Raw genomic sequence first — 15,441 nt, 5'->3', positions numbered from 1 at the left:
CTAGGAAGGAGGCTTCAGGGGTATAAGTGGATTTGAGGGCTTGGAAGGAAAACAAGGACGCAAGGTAACGCTATATCGTTGTGGAAGGTATGGAATATGCTTTTTAAAACTTTGCAGAGTATAGTTAAGCTGCCTACATTAATGAATATGTTATACGTAGTATATTAAGCTCAACACATACCGGGTTGTCAGTTAGCCATAGGCATCTGTTGGTGGTGGTAGATCAACCAACCAACCAGACCAACTAATAACTAAACCAACTAACTTATATTAGGACCACAGTCCTTTGCGCCGTCACTGGTTAAGCTAATGTCGCTAAGGGAAGATTGCTTAAGAGAAAGTTACGCGACAACCACAAAGTCGACTGTCGTGATTTGATGTTATTTTAAGCTAGCAAATGTTAACGATAGGGTTAGCCTAGCTAGTTAGCATTAGCCTGTTCCCACCGGAGGTGTACCGACAGTATGGAGTCAAACATGGCCAGAAAATGAGCAAAGCTCCCATTTGGTTGCCTTGTCTGTTAAGTCTGAACAGCTGTCGCAGTCCGGCTAATGGAGACAGACGTGTTTAAAGATAGGAGCCTGAAGCCTTTGCTAGGAACAAAGTCAGTCTTAGTTTCTCTCCCATACATCACGATATCAAACCTTGAGCTTTAAAAGGACTAACCTCTCCTTCTCCACACGTCTCTCCGACAGCTCGGCACTTTGTGGTGACAAACGTTCGTCCCAAATTAAACCCTGTCACTAAATTAATTCTTAAACAGAGGGAATCAAAGTGTTAGGAAAACTTCTCAAAAATCAAAAACTTTTGAGCTAAGCTTTTGAAACAGTCGCGATGACAGTTTGCTCATCTTTTCTTATTTTAAAGGTGATGCTGCTGTATTTTAAACGAGCACGAAGATTGTTCTCTCAAGTAACATAGACTGGAGCTATATTTAGCATTAATTAGCCCAGTTCAGTGTAAAGCAACAAGTTGTGATGTAACTGTAACATTTTAGCAGCGGATGGGGTCAAAGAAACACCCATTCACCCTTCTGTCAATCTATTTCAGCTTTCAGCTACAAAGTAACATGCATGCGCACGCACTTTGTTACTACCAATTATTTAAGATGTTAATGTAAGTTTAATATCGTCTAAGGTGAAACTATATGAAGGATTTCTGTGTGTGTGGTACATCTCAGTTGAGGAGAATAAGCGTTCAGATGGTGTATTGCCATGTAACTGAATGTTTGTGTCAGCTGACATGGGGTAAAGTGGATTAAGAAAAGATCAATGCTTTGCTGGATAAGCTTTCTTATACTGGCTCGTTAAAGTGTGCAAACTTTAAAACATGATAACGTAAGTTCAGTTTAAACATGCTGTTAATACTGTCAAAACTGTCCTTAAAGTGCTGAATTAAAAATCACCTAATTAAAAAAACTATTACGGCATTTTCTGGAGTTCAATTGAATGTGTGCTTCTTGGAGAAGGGTTTTAACACAAATATTTTGCTTTTGAGGTGTGGTTTTTGGCGAGGGTATGGAGCACCCTATACACAGAGGGGAGACGATGCCCGTCGGACTGCACGATAGGTATGGTAATGCAGACGGCCTCATCTTGCATTATTTTTTTTATTAATATGCCTATGAATTTCATATTTTGCTCACAAAACTTACCAAAAATTAAGGAATGTTTAACATACGGTGTAAGCAATGTTTAAGATTTCCTTTTCCTTCTCTTAGAATAATATTAAATGTAACCAGCCAAAATTAGTCGTTTTTTAAAAAAGCGTCTTCCAATAGAGAATTGATGGTGGGCCATTTTTAAACTGTAGGTAATGCTTGGTGTAAATTCTGGATAGGAATGGCTTCTACCTGGTGTTAATTAAGTAGTATTTATTACATGTTAAGGAATTAAAGTATTAATGCATTAGTATACATGGGCCAGGACTGAAAAATACTGCTAAAACCTTTGAGCCTCTCCAGTGACTCTAATATACTATTTTGTTCTCCAGTACGTCACCTTTTACATCTTGCCTGAGTAGCCTGTGTGTAATAGTGGCTTATTTCTCACTAAACAAACAGTATTTTCACATACTCATAGTTATTTCATACTTTCCTATATATACTCAAATTGGATTTTAATGGCATTTATAACTGGACTTGGTAATAATTGAAAACAAACAGTTTCTTTGTTTGTTTGTTTTGTTTTGTCTTTGTTTTTTGTTTTTGTTTTTTACCCCCATCAAGTTGAGTCAAATGACTCATCAAGCTGAGTCATTTGACTCAACGTGATGTGACTTAATATGGACCAACACTGGGTATAACTGTGGTGGATGGTGCCCTCTGTTTTTGGTTCCTGGCGGAACTTAAAGTTTGAGACGGGCATAACTATTTCAAAATCAATAGTGACACTCATGCATGCAGAGACCACAGAATTAGTCTTTTGTCCTCATTTTAGCTTCTTCCACTGTTGTTGGATTAAGATGGCACAATACCTACTGACTTGACTGGATAGGTGTTAAAAAGATTTATATAAGAAGTCTGAGCTTTTTGTAGATCCACAACTGTTCGTCTTTTGCCTTTGTAGCTTATAACTTTCACTTTAAGCAAAAGCGATAGATGAAGAGATAAGGAAGTCAAACTGCGCACCAAAACTGTTGGTATTTGTGTTGCGGTTTCACTCTCAGTTTCATAACTGTTACAGCTCTTTGATGTGGTACTAATAGAATTAAGATGTGCAAGTTTCTGTTGAGATCACTGATAGAAGACAACAATTTCATAGCAGGTATAGAAGAAGAAGGTACTTTCAGCTGGACCCTTATTTCCCGAGGGTTCACAGGGCTCGGAAAATCGCTAGCCCGACGTCCCGGGCTAGCGATTTTGCCAGTCGGGCTACAAAATCCATCTCTGCCCTGCCCGTCGGACTGTCATAGGAAGGAAAAATATATGTCAATGCTTTTGCATTCTTTCGGAAATGTAGCTGGGTATTTATGTCATTGGCATCGGTGAGCCACTGTCAATATGTGACATATTGAAATCGCGTTTGAATTTGCGCTTGTTTTTTGCTTTCACTTTGCAATCGCGCGAACTGTGTATAGAGAGCGACAGCACTGATTGGTGAGTGATGATCATTTTCGCACCAATTCCTCTGACATCATCTTATCAATCGTTAGCTTACTATGCAAACATGACAAGTGAAATCTCCCGCAGGAAGCTTAAACATGTGAGAGGTTGATCGCGCAGAGAATCGCTGAGCGTTATGTGAGTGCCTGTGTAAAAGCAGCAGGATATATATTTTAGTTCTGCTGAGCCAAATAAGACAGGTCAGGGTGAAGAAGGGACAGCCAAAGAAAAGCTTACCACAAAACGGAAAAGTTATGACAAATCAGACTATAAGGCAAAAAGAAAGTGCAGCTTTATGGTTTCATGGACAAAAGAATTTCTGTGGCTGCAATATGACGAGCTAAATAATAACCAGGGCTGCACATAAGTGGTCCGCAGGTGTGCATTCGCTGTCAAAATAAAAAAATGCGCACAAGATAAGTGTCAACGCGTGTTTGCGTACATAAGATTTTCTGGAGGAGGACAGACATTTGTTTAGAACTGTTAAAGATGTCGAAGAAGCTCCTTTAAGCAATTACTTTGGTGTTCCTCCACCTCCAAAGAAATGTCCGAACCGCAAAAGAAGCGCGTATTTTCGGAAAAGTGGTTGCAGGAGGTGAGCTGGCTTCAAACAAATGATGAACGCACAGAGATTTGGTGCAGAATGTGCTGTGAAAATCCCACTCTAGCGGACAAAAACAGTTCCTTTTATATGTATGCAAACGCGCGTTGCAACTTCTTATCTGGTGCGCGTCTTTTATTTTGACAGAGAATGCGCACATGCGAACCACTTATGTGCACCCGTGTAAATAACATAATGTTCTGCCGGGTGTGTTGTTGGTTTTCCCTCGATTTCTGAGTCGACAAGTGCCTTTGTTACTGGGACCAGTCATTTTAAGAAAGGCCCCCATTAGAACCCATGAGAAATGCAAGAAATGCATTATTGCTCAGTCTGCAATATCTTTCCCAGAACAAACACCAATTGCAAATAACATACTAAAAATAAACCTGAGAAATCTGTTTAGAACAGCGTACTATGTTGCAAAGAGTGAACTACCACTGGCACAATTTAGCAGTCTTTGCAAACTTCAAAAAGCAAATGGCCACGATCTTGGTTCCACTTGCCTCTTACCCGTGACTTCAGTGGAAATTTCAAATTCAGGATCTGACACAGACTGATTCATGTTCTACACAGTTCTTACAAGTTCATAGAAATTTCTGTTCAATTAGAACCAAGTATTTGAGTTGATGATTGTAATTTTTATACAATGTTGTAATTTGTGTTTCAACAATTTTTTTGATTAATGTTTTGTTTCCGTTACAATATTATACTTTAATGTATAATATTGTAACAGAAACAAAACAGGAAACAAAACATCAATCAAAAAATTGCTCTCTTTTTTATTCGGGCTACTTAAATTTATTTTGGGCTACCAAAAATTGAAGAGTCTTTGCCCGAAGGGCTACTAGGGATTTTGAAATTTTGCGAGCCCTGGTTCACCACACCACATGTTTGATTTGGCACACATTTTAGGCTGGATGCTCTGCCTGATACAACCCCCACATTTTTATCTGATTCAATTCAACTCAATTTCAATTAAATTCAATGAAATGTTTTTTATATAGCACCAAATCATAACAACAGGTGCTTTATATTGCAAGTTAAAGACCCTACAATAATACAACCCAAGTATTATTATTATTTCCACTTTTATTGAAATTGAAAATTGATCATCTTTGGTGTCTTAGCACCAGCATTACACTATCGATAAAAATAACTTATCCAGGTAATTTTAACTTCCTGAATAATGTATGCTACAAAAACAAAGTTTAAGTGAGCCAACTGAGTCGTGGTAATTTCAATTGTATCTCTAAAAAGCTTCAGAGCTGGTTATTTTCCAGGTAACAGATGTTTGCATTTAAAGGCCTGGTTCACTGGTCAACCACTTTTAACAAAAATAGTTTGATGTGTAGATAGCATCTAGAGAGAGCATCTAGTCTTTTTAATAGAGCATCTAAACCCTTTGTCTTTCCAAAACATCAATAACAATATTGATTCTCTGGAGAGAGAACATTTTCCTTTGCCTCGTTGTTTTTTATTCTAGCCTGTAGCAAACAATTTCAGATGTATTTTATTGTTCCTAAAGCCTTCGTTTAGCACTGAAGAAGCTTTGAATACTTGTTGAGCTTGTGTAAGATTTGTAAGCATGCTTATATTTGATCTTTAATTGCTTTCAAGACAGTTTAACATTGGCAGGGTCACACCTGAAAGAAAAGGGTGAAGTAGTCGTACATGCCATAAGATTGCATCTAAGCAACACAAAATTTAAATGGAACGCATAATTATAGTTCTAATCAGATATGCTTTGCTTTAATAATGGGGCGGTGATGCTGATAAGCCTATTAATTTACACAGCAGACATTTTTTCCCAGCCTTCCTCCTTGGCTTTGGCTGCAGCCTTGGTGTTACTTTTAGCTGGAATTAGATTAATTTAATTCCTCATATTTATTTGAGGTTGTTTATTTTTTGTAATCCTGCCAGTTCAGACAGCCAGTTTCTCAACCGTGACTTCTTTGATTAAAATTAAGTTAAATTTGAGTAGGTTAAACTCCCTTTGGACAGCTATGGTCTGTAAAAGGCGCTCGAAAACAGAACTGAGACTGTGTGGAGGTGGATGAGACACACCACCAAATGGATGGGCAGTTGGAGAACACAGTTGTGAGTGTAAAGTTAAGGCGGAGTGCTGACTGTCTCTCCACGGCATAAGCTATCAGTAACACATTTAGAAAAGCCTGTTTAATAAATGAAAGAAGCTTAAAAACACCATCACTTCACTTCTCCTATGGTTAATTGCTTTTGGATAATAATCAAATTGTATTTAGCATAGAAGCCTTGCTGTTCACAGTTCATTCATGTAAAATAAAATCTTTACACTGGTGTGGAATTATTGTATTGCTGCCATTTGACATGGACAGCTCTATTATGTGGGGGTTTGCAGTTGTTGGAGGAGAGTGATAGAATAGGACTGTGAATAATGGGTGTAGCACTGAGCCTTCAGGCTTTGACAGAAGCGGCACGATGACTGCTGCCCTTGGTTAAGACGCAAGGTCATTCTGCCAGTTACAGCGTAAGGTGTGATGACGGGGGTTGTAATACAGATGGCACCGCCAGTTGAAGAGAAGAAGAGAGGAGGAAAAGGGTCATGACCGTTATATGTATTTCAGAATGCAAGAGGAGAGAAGACTATTTAAAGATGTTATTGTTTGGCTAGTGCTGGGTTTGTATGTCATATGCAGGAATATCCACTACAGATGGGGGTGCTTGCACACACATGCAGCATAGCTGAAATTTGACACAAGAACAGATTAAGTGGACAAATATTCATCTTTTCTGAGAGGGACTTTGTCACAAAATCAGCCACCAGAAAGAGTTTATGCTTGAACACTTCACATGAAGCCTTTCCTGTAATAGCTGGACAGTGCACTCTTGGCCACTTGAAACTGCAGCAGTCTGATGGTGAGTTGAGGTTAGACAAAAATAACACAGAGAAGAAAGATTTATTTTGAAATGCTGCTACTGTTGTATTTTTAAAGAAGTAGATATTACATACATAGACATATTATGTTTTAATTTTTTTTCTTTTTTTTTGCAATGATCCAAGAAGTCTATCTGATATAACCGATTTGCAGTTTAATTAACACACAAAAACAGTGTTTTGGAATTGGCCTCTGGTTGGCTCTCAGTGCTTTTCGCAGTCTCTGGCAAATAAAAAGTTAGAAGAATCACAATGTAATGCTAAGTGTTTTGAATTCTCCATATTCATATATGGCAAAGGTCTTAGGTGGACGTCTCACTCAGACCTCAGATACACAGAGAGTGGTGAAGGATTTAAGACTAATTATGACTTGTGTGAGTCGAATCTGTGTAGAGCCTATTTTGTAGTCCACGCACAGGGCTGGTGACGTTGCCAAAATTTATGCTTGTGCGTGTTGTGTCTCTGTTGTACTGCAGCTTCGCCTCCAAAACACTGGTTTGCAATCAAGTTTCTGTTTAAGTTGATCTAGTCCATTCAAAAAAAAATAAAAAATCATGGCAGAAACAGGAGTTGGAAGAAATAAGAAGAAAGGATTATACTGATGAGGTCAATCACAGCCATGTAGTTACATTTCCAGGGGGAGACAAGGGTGTGCGGTTACCCAGTAACTATAGTGTAGATGAAAATACAGGTGTACATTTTCACTGTTAGTTTGCCACAAGCAGGGAACATAAGTGGCCAAGTAAATGTGGCTTTATTTATTTTATTATGTGTACCATTTAAAAAAACAAAAAACTAAAACAGGCAATAACAGTGCGATAAAAAAATACATGAAACTGTTTTTTTGTTTTGTCTGAACAACAGCTGTTAAATACAAAATTTTCAGATTGCTCGGGCTCCGTAGGGGGTAAGCTTACGCCTGGAATAATTTCTAAAACAGTCGTATGATAATAATGGTAGAAAGATGAAACCCCATCTTGGCTCCAGATAATGATTTACATTCTGACTCCTGTTTGGTAAAATAGATTTTTGTCAGCAGACATCAAATCGTGGAGCCTTAACTGGCTAGATACTGAATAGAGAACAGGATGATGATCAAAGCTTTGTGGACCTAAGCCCCCTGCTGGTTTGATTATTTCCCATTTACATGTTGAGCAAACGATTTATCTTCCATGTTTTGCCACAGCAGACCTCGCAAAGGGTGTCGAATGTCCATTCTTTGTAATAAAAGCAAATTATTATTTATTTATTTATTTATTTTTTGTAATATGTGGTAATGTAGGGCTTGTAAATGGCATGTTTATGTTGAAATACATGTACCTGTTCAGGTTAGTTCTATTGTTTTGTTTTGTGGACATAATGTGCCCATATAATGTGTGCAGATATTTAAAATATTTGTGTGTGTGTTTTCCAAATAAGAGTGACTTTTGGTCAGTTTTCCTAGTTTTCCTAGTTTTCACAGCCCTTGTTGTCTGGTAGATAAATAATTGATTTGAGTTGGGGAATGTTAATCAAATTAGATATGTTTATTAAATGCTTCATTAAATGAAGTGTTAACTTTCAAGGGCAGCCCTGTTGCATATGTATAACTGTGCATAGCCTTTAGATGGATCTGCCCTTTCTGACTGTGGAAGCAGGCATAGCATAAACTGTGGTTGCATTTATCAGCCAATCTGTGGCGCTGAGGATATGTCTAGGTGTGCTGTAACTACTCTGCACTGTTTCTATGACCTTCCAGCCAAGAAAGCGTAGGTAAGACAAATGACTTACCCACGCAGCACAAGAGTTCAGAACCTGCAGTATGCACAGCCATTTCAGTTCGCAGCAGAAACCAATGTGTCAAAGCCTTTTAATCATGCCCGTGTCCAAAGCACAGCCATGGCCACAGCCACAATCACAGTGACAACTCTGTCTTCTCGTGACCACAGTCTGACCCGTACAGCCTGAGCAGCAGTTTTTAGGCTTGGTGTATCAGCTCCTCTAGTTAATTGCAGAGATAGAAAATTATGCTATAGCTAAAAAGCTGGCTGAAGTCCGTAACGTAATATTCTATAACATCAGTGTAAATCTCAGCTGTCGATGTGTTCGATCATCTGATCTATTATTCAGATGGATTGTAAAAGGTGTTGCATTGTATCTCAAAGGTATTGTGACCTAAAGCAAAGCCTACTGGGACTCCTTATAGTCTGGCTCATAAATACTAGGACAGTAATATAATATCCTTAATTATAAATATATAAATATTTATGCATCTATATATATCTAATTGTAAATTTGGGCTGACTTTAACTTTTGGATGCAAATCCTTTGCAGTTATTGACTGTCTGAAGTCTTGAGTCAGAGCATCTTACCAAATGATGTTTCTTCCTGTGGAATGCATTGCCCTGCCTTCACTGCATCTAGCACCAGTACCTGCTTGTTTGTGGGTCTTGTTTGTGCCTTCAGTTTTATTTCTTTCAGTAAGGGAAAGGTGGGCTTAGTTGGTTTGAAGTTAGGTGATTGGCTTGTCCATTTAAAAGCATTCCACTCCTTTGCCTTAATAAGCTCTTGGGTTGCTTCCATGGTTTTAGGTCATTATCCAACTGCACCGCCAATCGCCTTCCAATCAGTTTTGTCTGGGGGATAATTTAAGAGGAAGAGAACATCAAATTACAGTTGACTCCAAATCCCTACATGCTTAGGTTTGGTAAAGTGGAACAGTTCAGGTAGTGTAGTTAAAATTTTGATCAATTTGCGCTCTTTCTGTACTGTTAATTTAAAAGGCGATGGGAATATGAATATAGTGGCCCATGTCCAGTACCTAGTATATAGAACTATATAGTTTAATCAGTGACATGCCCATCTCTTGAGACTGGATCCTTTGGTTGTTGTTTTTTTTGTTTGTTTTTTTAAATTGACTTGTATATATATTTTTCTTAATCTACCATCCTTGTATTTGCACCGAAAGCCAAGAGCTGTAATCACAGCTCATCTAACAAGGTGGCACTGTTGCTTAGCTACTGGGCTATTCACTACCCTGAAAGGGTGATGAGAAGGCAGGGCTTCTTCCCCCTCCTACCACGAGACAACTGTGAATGCAGCAGGGCAAGTAGTCGTGGTGGATGCAATCTATTGGCTTCTCAGTGCTGCCGCTAAAGTCACAACCCCGACTGTAGCCCGCACTGCCTTTACCAGTGTATTTCTGTAGCTGCTGGTGCCGCTGCTGCTCTCCCTCCCCCTTAAATGGTGTGGGCAGAGTGGGATGGAAGACTGCATTGGAAACCTTTTCATGGAAATGGTCTTTGCTGTTGGTATTGCTGTAGCACCATTCTGGTGACAACAACATGCCGTTGAAATGGAAAAGCGGTTCTCCTGTCAGCTGGAAATTCCCAGTGCCAGTTCTTAAGACGTCCAGGTCCTCACCCCTTTCGCCTGCTTACATGTGAGTAAGAGCTGAATAACATTCAAGATATACAATTGCAGCAGCGCGTATGGAGATGCAGTTATTTGCTTCTTAGTTTCTAATATTTTATTATATGTTATTTTTTTTAAATGAGTGTGACACTGTTGTTTTTGTTGCAGCTTTAATTATGCGATTAAGCCTTGTAGTGTGTCAAGAGATTTCCCTTGTCCAAGATGAATTTTATGGTTCGCTGGGAGAGTGCCTTGCTCTCGGGCAAAAGGACTCATTTTGCTGCTTGTCTGGACACAGCATGCTCCACATCCCCGACTCTTGCCCTCTCCCTGTGGCTGTGTTTATTTGGGAACCGGGGACTCAGCAGCTTGGGAGGAGCCTGCCTTTGTCAGGATGTCTGGCGTGCCCTGGTTTAGAAGCTATTGTCATCTGCTACTGTTCAGGAAGGAGGAAGGGGGAAGGGTAGATCTGGAGTGGTTCACACAGTCCCTGCCATCATCTCTCTTTACATTTTTTTCTCTACCTGTAAGTGTCTTGTTTGACTTTCTGAACGTTACCGGGGTTGGTTTACAGATGGTAAGAACAATTTTGGAAGTGACAGTTTTCAAGACAACCTTGGCTAACTGAAAAGCCTAAAGGGAATTTCAGAGGCTAACTGGGCTTACTTAGAGGGATTTCTGCAAAATTGGATTCATGCAGTTCCCAGTAATCTTGTATCTTTATAAGCTTAGGAGATTATTTTTGATGGTTTTACTCAAATATTTATTTTTGTATTAGTGCAGCACAGTAAGAGAAAGCCATGCTTTTACTTATCTTATGTCAGGCTCCCCTTTAAATATCCTCAGTAGAACTGTTCATACTCAAAACACAGTTATGAACACTGCAAATGTACAAAATACATTTTTTATTGTGTAGCATAAACCTAAACTGGATAGTATGTCCTGAATCCTGGAGAGGACTAAATTGTGAGATCTTGTACGTATAAAAGTTCACTAATGACACTATTGACTTGTTAGTTATAGATTTAATCTAGATTTCATCAGGCTAGTTAAGGTTAAACATCCTGCCCGGCAGTCACAGTTATTGGCAATTGAGCATCTCCAGCAGAGCAGTTGGGTGTTAAAGGCCTTGTTCAAGGGCATCTCAGTGATGGTAGCAACCGAGAGGAAAAGGCGCTTCCTCATTTCCTGACAGCCTGTAGATCAAACTACTGACCTTCTTGTTAATTTAATTTCTTTAAAACTGCGACACAGACCCCATAAAAGCAGTTATCGTAAATGGGCTGTAAATGGTTAATTGTAAATAAGAAGTTAATTAAGTGGAAAAAGTTATTAACAGAGAAGAGTGAATGAGCATTTAAACAAAAAAAGGATTTCAGTCTGCAGATATGCTGAATTTGTGCATCACTGTTGGAAAAAGGAAAACCTGCTGTGTCAGTGCGTTAAAAGTGACTTTTCTGCATTCTGGTCGAATGCCGGTAACGCCTTTTTGCCATAGCATTAATCAAGACCTTGTCAGAGATTGTAAGCATTGAAGCTTAACTATTCACATTATTTCCAAGGCTTGACATTGTGCAAATTCGAGAGGAGGATCTTCTCACCAGCACGTCAGCATGCCGTTTGGAGGAAAAGCACATCAAGTGTACTTAAGTGGCTGCAGACATCGTTTGGGTTCTGTTCATAGGAGATAATGTGGACACGCTGACAAGTGAAGCATATTCAGGCCTTGAGAATCCACCTCATGCTGCCAAGTGTGGCCCTGCCCCACCACAACACGTCTATTTTAAAAAAGTGTAAATAGTAAGCTGTGTTTTTAGGCGCGCTGATATTGGGCCCCCAATTATAGGTTACGCTATGGGCAGGGAGAAGTCACTCTTTATAGGCCCTCCCTCTGTTTGACTCCAGAGACATTTCTAATTCCATCTGCTGCAAGAGTCATCTCTGTATATGTATCCCGAGCAGGGTGGATACAGGAGAGTGAGCTTTTAGAGTATAGAGTGCTCATCATGTATAAAGAAATAAGATATTTGCACAATGTGCTCACCTCTTTTGAAACCTCCCTAATCTATATATGGACTAGTGAACTGCCTGTGGTGCAGATTTCATGCCAGAAAAGAATAGTTAAGGTTCACTGGCAGCATGGCGTGTGGACTAATCTTGAGCTCAGTGAAGAAAAAGCACTGGGTTTATCTTTCCTTCCACAAAAAGTCCTTGAAATGAATGTCATCCCTCATCTTACGGTGATTCAGTAGTAAGCACTTAATATATGTGACTGCTGTCTTTTGTAATCTCCTCTCAGAGGCATCACGGTGAGCCAGCAGCCTTAACTGCACCAACACCTGTTTGATTCCTGTCAGGGACCTTTAACACGTCATTACCCTTTCTCCCTGTCCCCACATTCCCGTCACTCTTTGTCAGTATAATGCAATTAAGGGAAAATGCTGGAAAGTCTGGAAAACAAATTGCTTCTTAATATTTACCCTCAAAGAGTCTGTAAGTGATCGCTGTTGCTTTTTTTCCATGACAGAAATGGACCATTTTTAAAAGTCCAGCACTCACAGAACACGATGTCTGTTCATTAAAAGGTTTTTTTTATAGACAAGATGATTTTTCTTTGTATATTTTTTTAAATTGTATTGTGGCTGTAGCAGTGTAAGTGGTGTGACCGCATTAGATTCCATACAGATTGAACAGCTTTACATAAAATGAAAGCCCTGAGAATCTGTTTAACAGATTTTTGCAAATCAAGATGCTCCACATGTCTCGTGTGGCTCTAAAAGCCTTCTGCTGCTGCTGAAATCCCCAGTGCTACTGCTATGAAATGAATTTTGCTGTCTCTGAGGTAAATAGCCCTTTAATTATCACCATTTCTGTGAATTTTGTCCAACTTTGAGGGTTTTTTTTTTCCTGCCAGTCTTTGTTTTGTTTAGTTCTGTTTTTTTAATCAAAATTTTATATTCAAATATTCTGAAAATAATCACATATTTGATTTGACAGCTGACAAACTAAATAAGAGATGTAGATTTTCATTTGCTTTGACTTTGAATTTCAGCTCCCTCTGGTCGCAGGCATTTTTTATGGTTAAAAATACATAAATCAAGAGTGGCGGTATTCTCAAGAGTTTCACCAGATATATCACACTGTGATTTATGTGTTAATTGGACTCAGTCAGGTCTGACTGAGTTTAACACCTGTGACAGCAGAAAAGTTGAAAGTGCTGTTTTTAGCTAATGCTGAAAACCTCTTTAAAAGTGCAGCTAAATTTGGAGATCAGTGAGAAATCATTAATATACTGGCTTGGCTCATGTTCTGTCTACCCCCTCTAAACCGCGTCTTCTGCGATAATTTTTCCAGCAGGCAATTCCCTTGCTCTTATTTTGAAAGTTTAGTAATTGCTAACCAGAGCTTTTGTATTTTTTGCCTTTTTTCCCTTACCAGCATGCGGCCAGGTCACAGTTTGGCAGTTCTTGATATCATTCAGCTGCTGCTTGAGAGTTTCTTGTCCTGCAGTTTTAACAATTTCGGTCTGCTGCTGGTGACGGCATTAAAAAAAAAAAACGCAACTTAAAGCTCAGCAAGGCTGCAGAACAGAACAAAGACTTCCTTAGCTAACTGCTTTCCAAGACATTGGCAATGGGAATCTGAACAACAAGACAAGAGACTCGCTCAAGAGGCGGTTAATTATTGCTCTGTTTATTTGTCACAAAGTGGGCCAAGTTATTTTTGCCGAGGAGCACATTTAATATTTTAGAAGTTGATAATTCTTTTAAAAAAGCACTGGTGTGCCTCCCTTCATGTCAAGCAATGCTATGGCGCACTCCCAGCTTCCTGCACAAATCGAATAGCTTGCTAATAGTTTGCTTGAAAAACCTTGTAGTATTGAACCCCGTCATCACGGCATCAACATCTGCCGCTACTTTTAAACAAGGCCAGCCTTGGATCACGGCTTTGATATTCATCTGTATGCATCTACCTGCACACACAAAGAAGCTTAACGTCTGCTGTGCTGGTGGATAAATTAAGAACTTTAGAAAATTGTCTCTGAGCTTTTAATTTCCCTTCCCTTTGGAGCGGACATTAAGTTCCTGCTGACTTGTGGCCATTTTGTAGAAAAAGAAACAGCCACCCAGAGATCATTTATTTTCATTGAAAGGCCAGAGGAGAGGCACAGGCAGTTTGGCTGGCAGAGCATCAACTGAGTTCAGTCAGGTGAAACTGTCATATCTGTGCTCATCTAACACACACACACGCATACATGCAAACACCTACTCAAAGATAAGATGAAGTTGGATGTACTTTCACCAAACAGTTCACCTCTAAGTAGGTATCTAATCTGGCAAGAATAAAAAAAAATGCATTGCAGTAACCAAATTGAACTCTCGTATTAGGTGGATAACATCAGATTCACAGTGCTACTGTCTGTCAGAACACAGTGCAGCAAGAGGGGGAAATCTTTTTATAATCCCAAAAATAAAACAGGGACTTGTAAAATGAAGAATAGTACAGCTTGCCTTAAAGACTGGGGAGGACGACTAGAAAAATCAGAACAGCTGTCGAGCCCAGAGAGAACATTTGGGCAAAAAAGAAAGTGTTATTTCAGGTTTAGGGACTGGATTGGAAAGCAAATCCAGCAGAGCCAACAATAGATTCCCGAAAGAAAAATCAGATTCTTGACTCTTGTCAGAGGGTCAGTCAGAGCTACCTTACTCTTTGTCACTATATTTGCACCTTTGTTTCTTTTCTTTTTCCATAAGAGCTGCAAGTTTTCTCCATTCACTCCCAGAAAAAACTCCCTCCCAAGTACATTCTGTTCTACTTGGATAGTTTTCACATTGAAAGGATGTAATTGGTTTAATGGAAGAGGGGCGATACCACATTGGGACAGTCAGGGGAATTAAAAATAGAAATAAACATTGCTGACCTATACAATTGTGGCAGGATCTACAATTAATCATGCGTCCCTTTCTAGATATTGAAAGATTAAACCCCTTTGTATGCAAAGTTATGCCTCTGCTTAATTACTGTTCTACCCAGGGCAAGTTAGTGGCCCGGGTAGAGCATTGTAGTTGTTCTTTTGACTTACACACAGCAGGCCTTGCTGGGTCATGTTACCTCTAACAACGTCCTTTGGGTTGATTTAACATTTGTTACATGCTGACAGATTGTTCCACCTATGAGCAAACACCGTGGGAAGCTTTCTTGACTTAGCAATTTGCAGTGTAGGCTGAAACTTTTTTCTTCTTTTCCTTTTTTTCCTGAAATTCAGTTAAAGTTCAGTTTCAGTTGTATTCATGGAACCTTGACCTCAAAGTGCTCTTTGATTATAAGGTGTAATTGCAGGCTCATTAAAGCATATGGAGACTGATTATTAGCTGCGATTGGGGCAATTATCTGGAGATCATGGATAGTTTGTCCTAGACAGAGAGAGCC

The 15,441-nt window shown here is 39.3% G+C and overlaps 1 protein-coding gene across 4 annotated transcripts in view; it reads left to right on the top strand.

The window, feature by feature from the left end:
• Positions 1-15,441, top strand: part of klhl13 (kelch-like family member 13) — a 59,438-nt gene continuing 43,997 nt past the window's right edge. Inside the window, exons 1-2 of one of the 4 annotated variants that reach the window (XM_035912699.2) lie at positions 1-64; positions 1,498-1,570. In XM_035912699.2, the coding sequence (XP_035768592.1) occupies positions 1,518-1,570 (53 nt within the window). In that variant the 5' untranslated portion in view covers positions 1-64; positions 1,498-1,517. Of the gene's footprint in view, positions 88-1,497; positions 1,571-9,050; positions 10,040-15,441 lie in introns of those variants that run through there. The other 3 variants (XM_006802235.3, XM_006802236.2, XM_006802234.3) reach the window with 3 other exon arrangements.

Source organism: Neolamprologus brichardi, chromosome 10 (assembly GCF_056152115.1).
Source record: "Neolamprologus brichardi isolate AB-2024 chromosome 10, ASM5615211v1, whole genome shotgun sequence".
Taxonomy (NCBI): Eukaryota; Metazoa; Chordata; class Actinopteri; order Cichliformes; family Cichlidae; genus Neolamprologus; species Neolamprologus brichardi.
The sequence above is the reverse complement of the archived record's forward strand: the minus strand, read 5'-3'. Positions and strand labels throughout refer to the sequence as shown.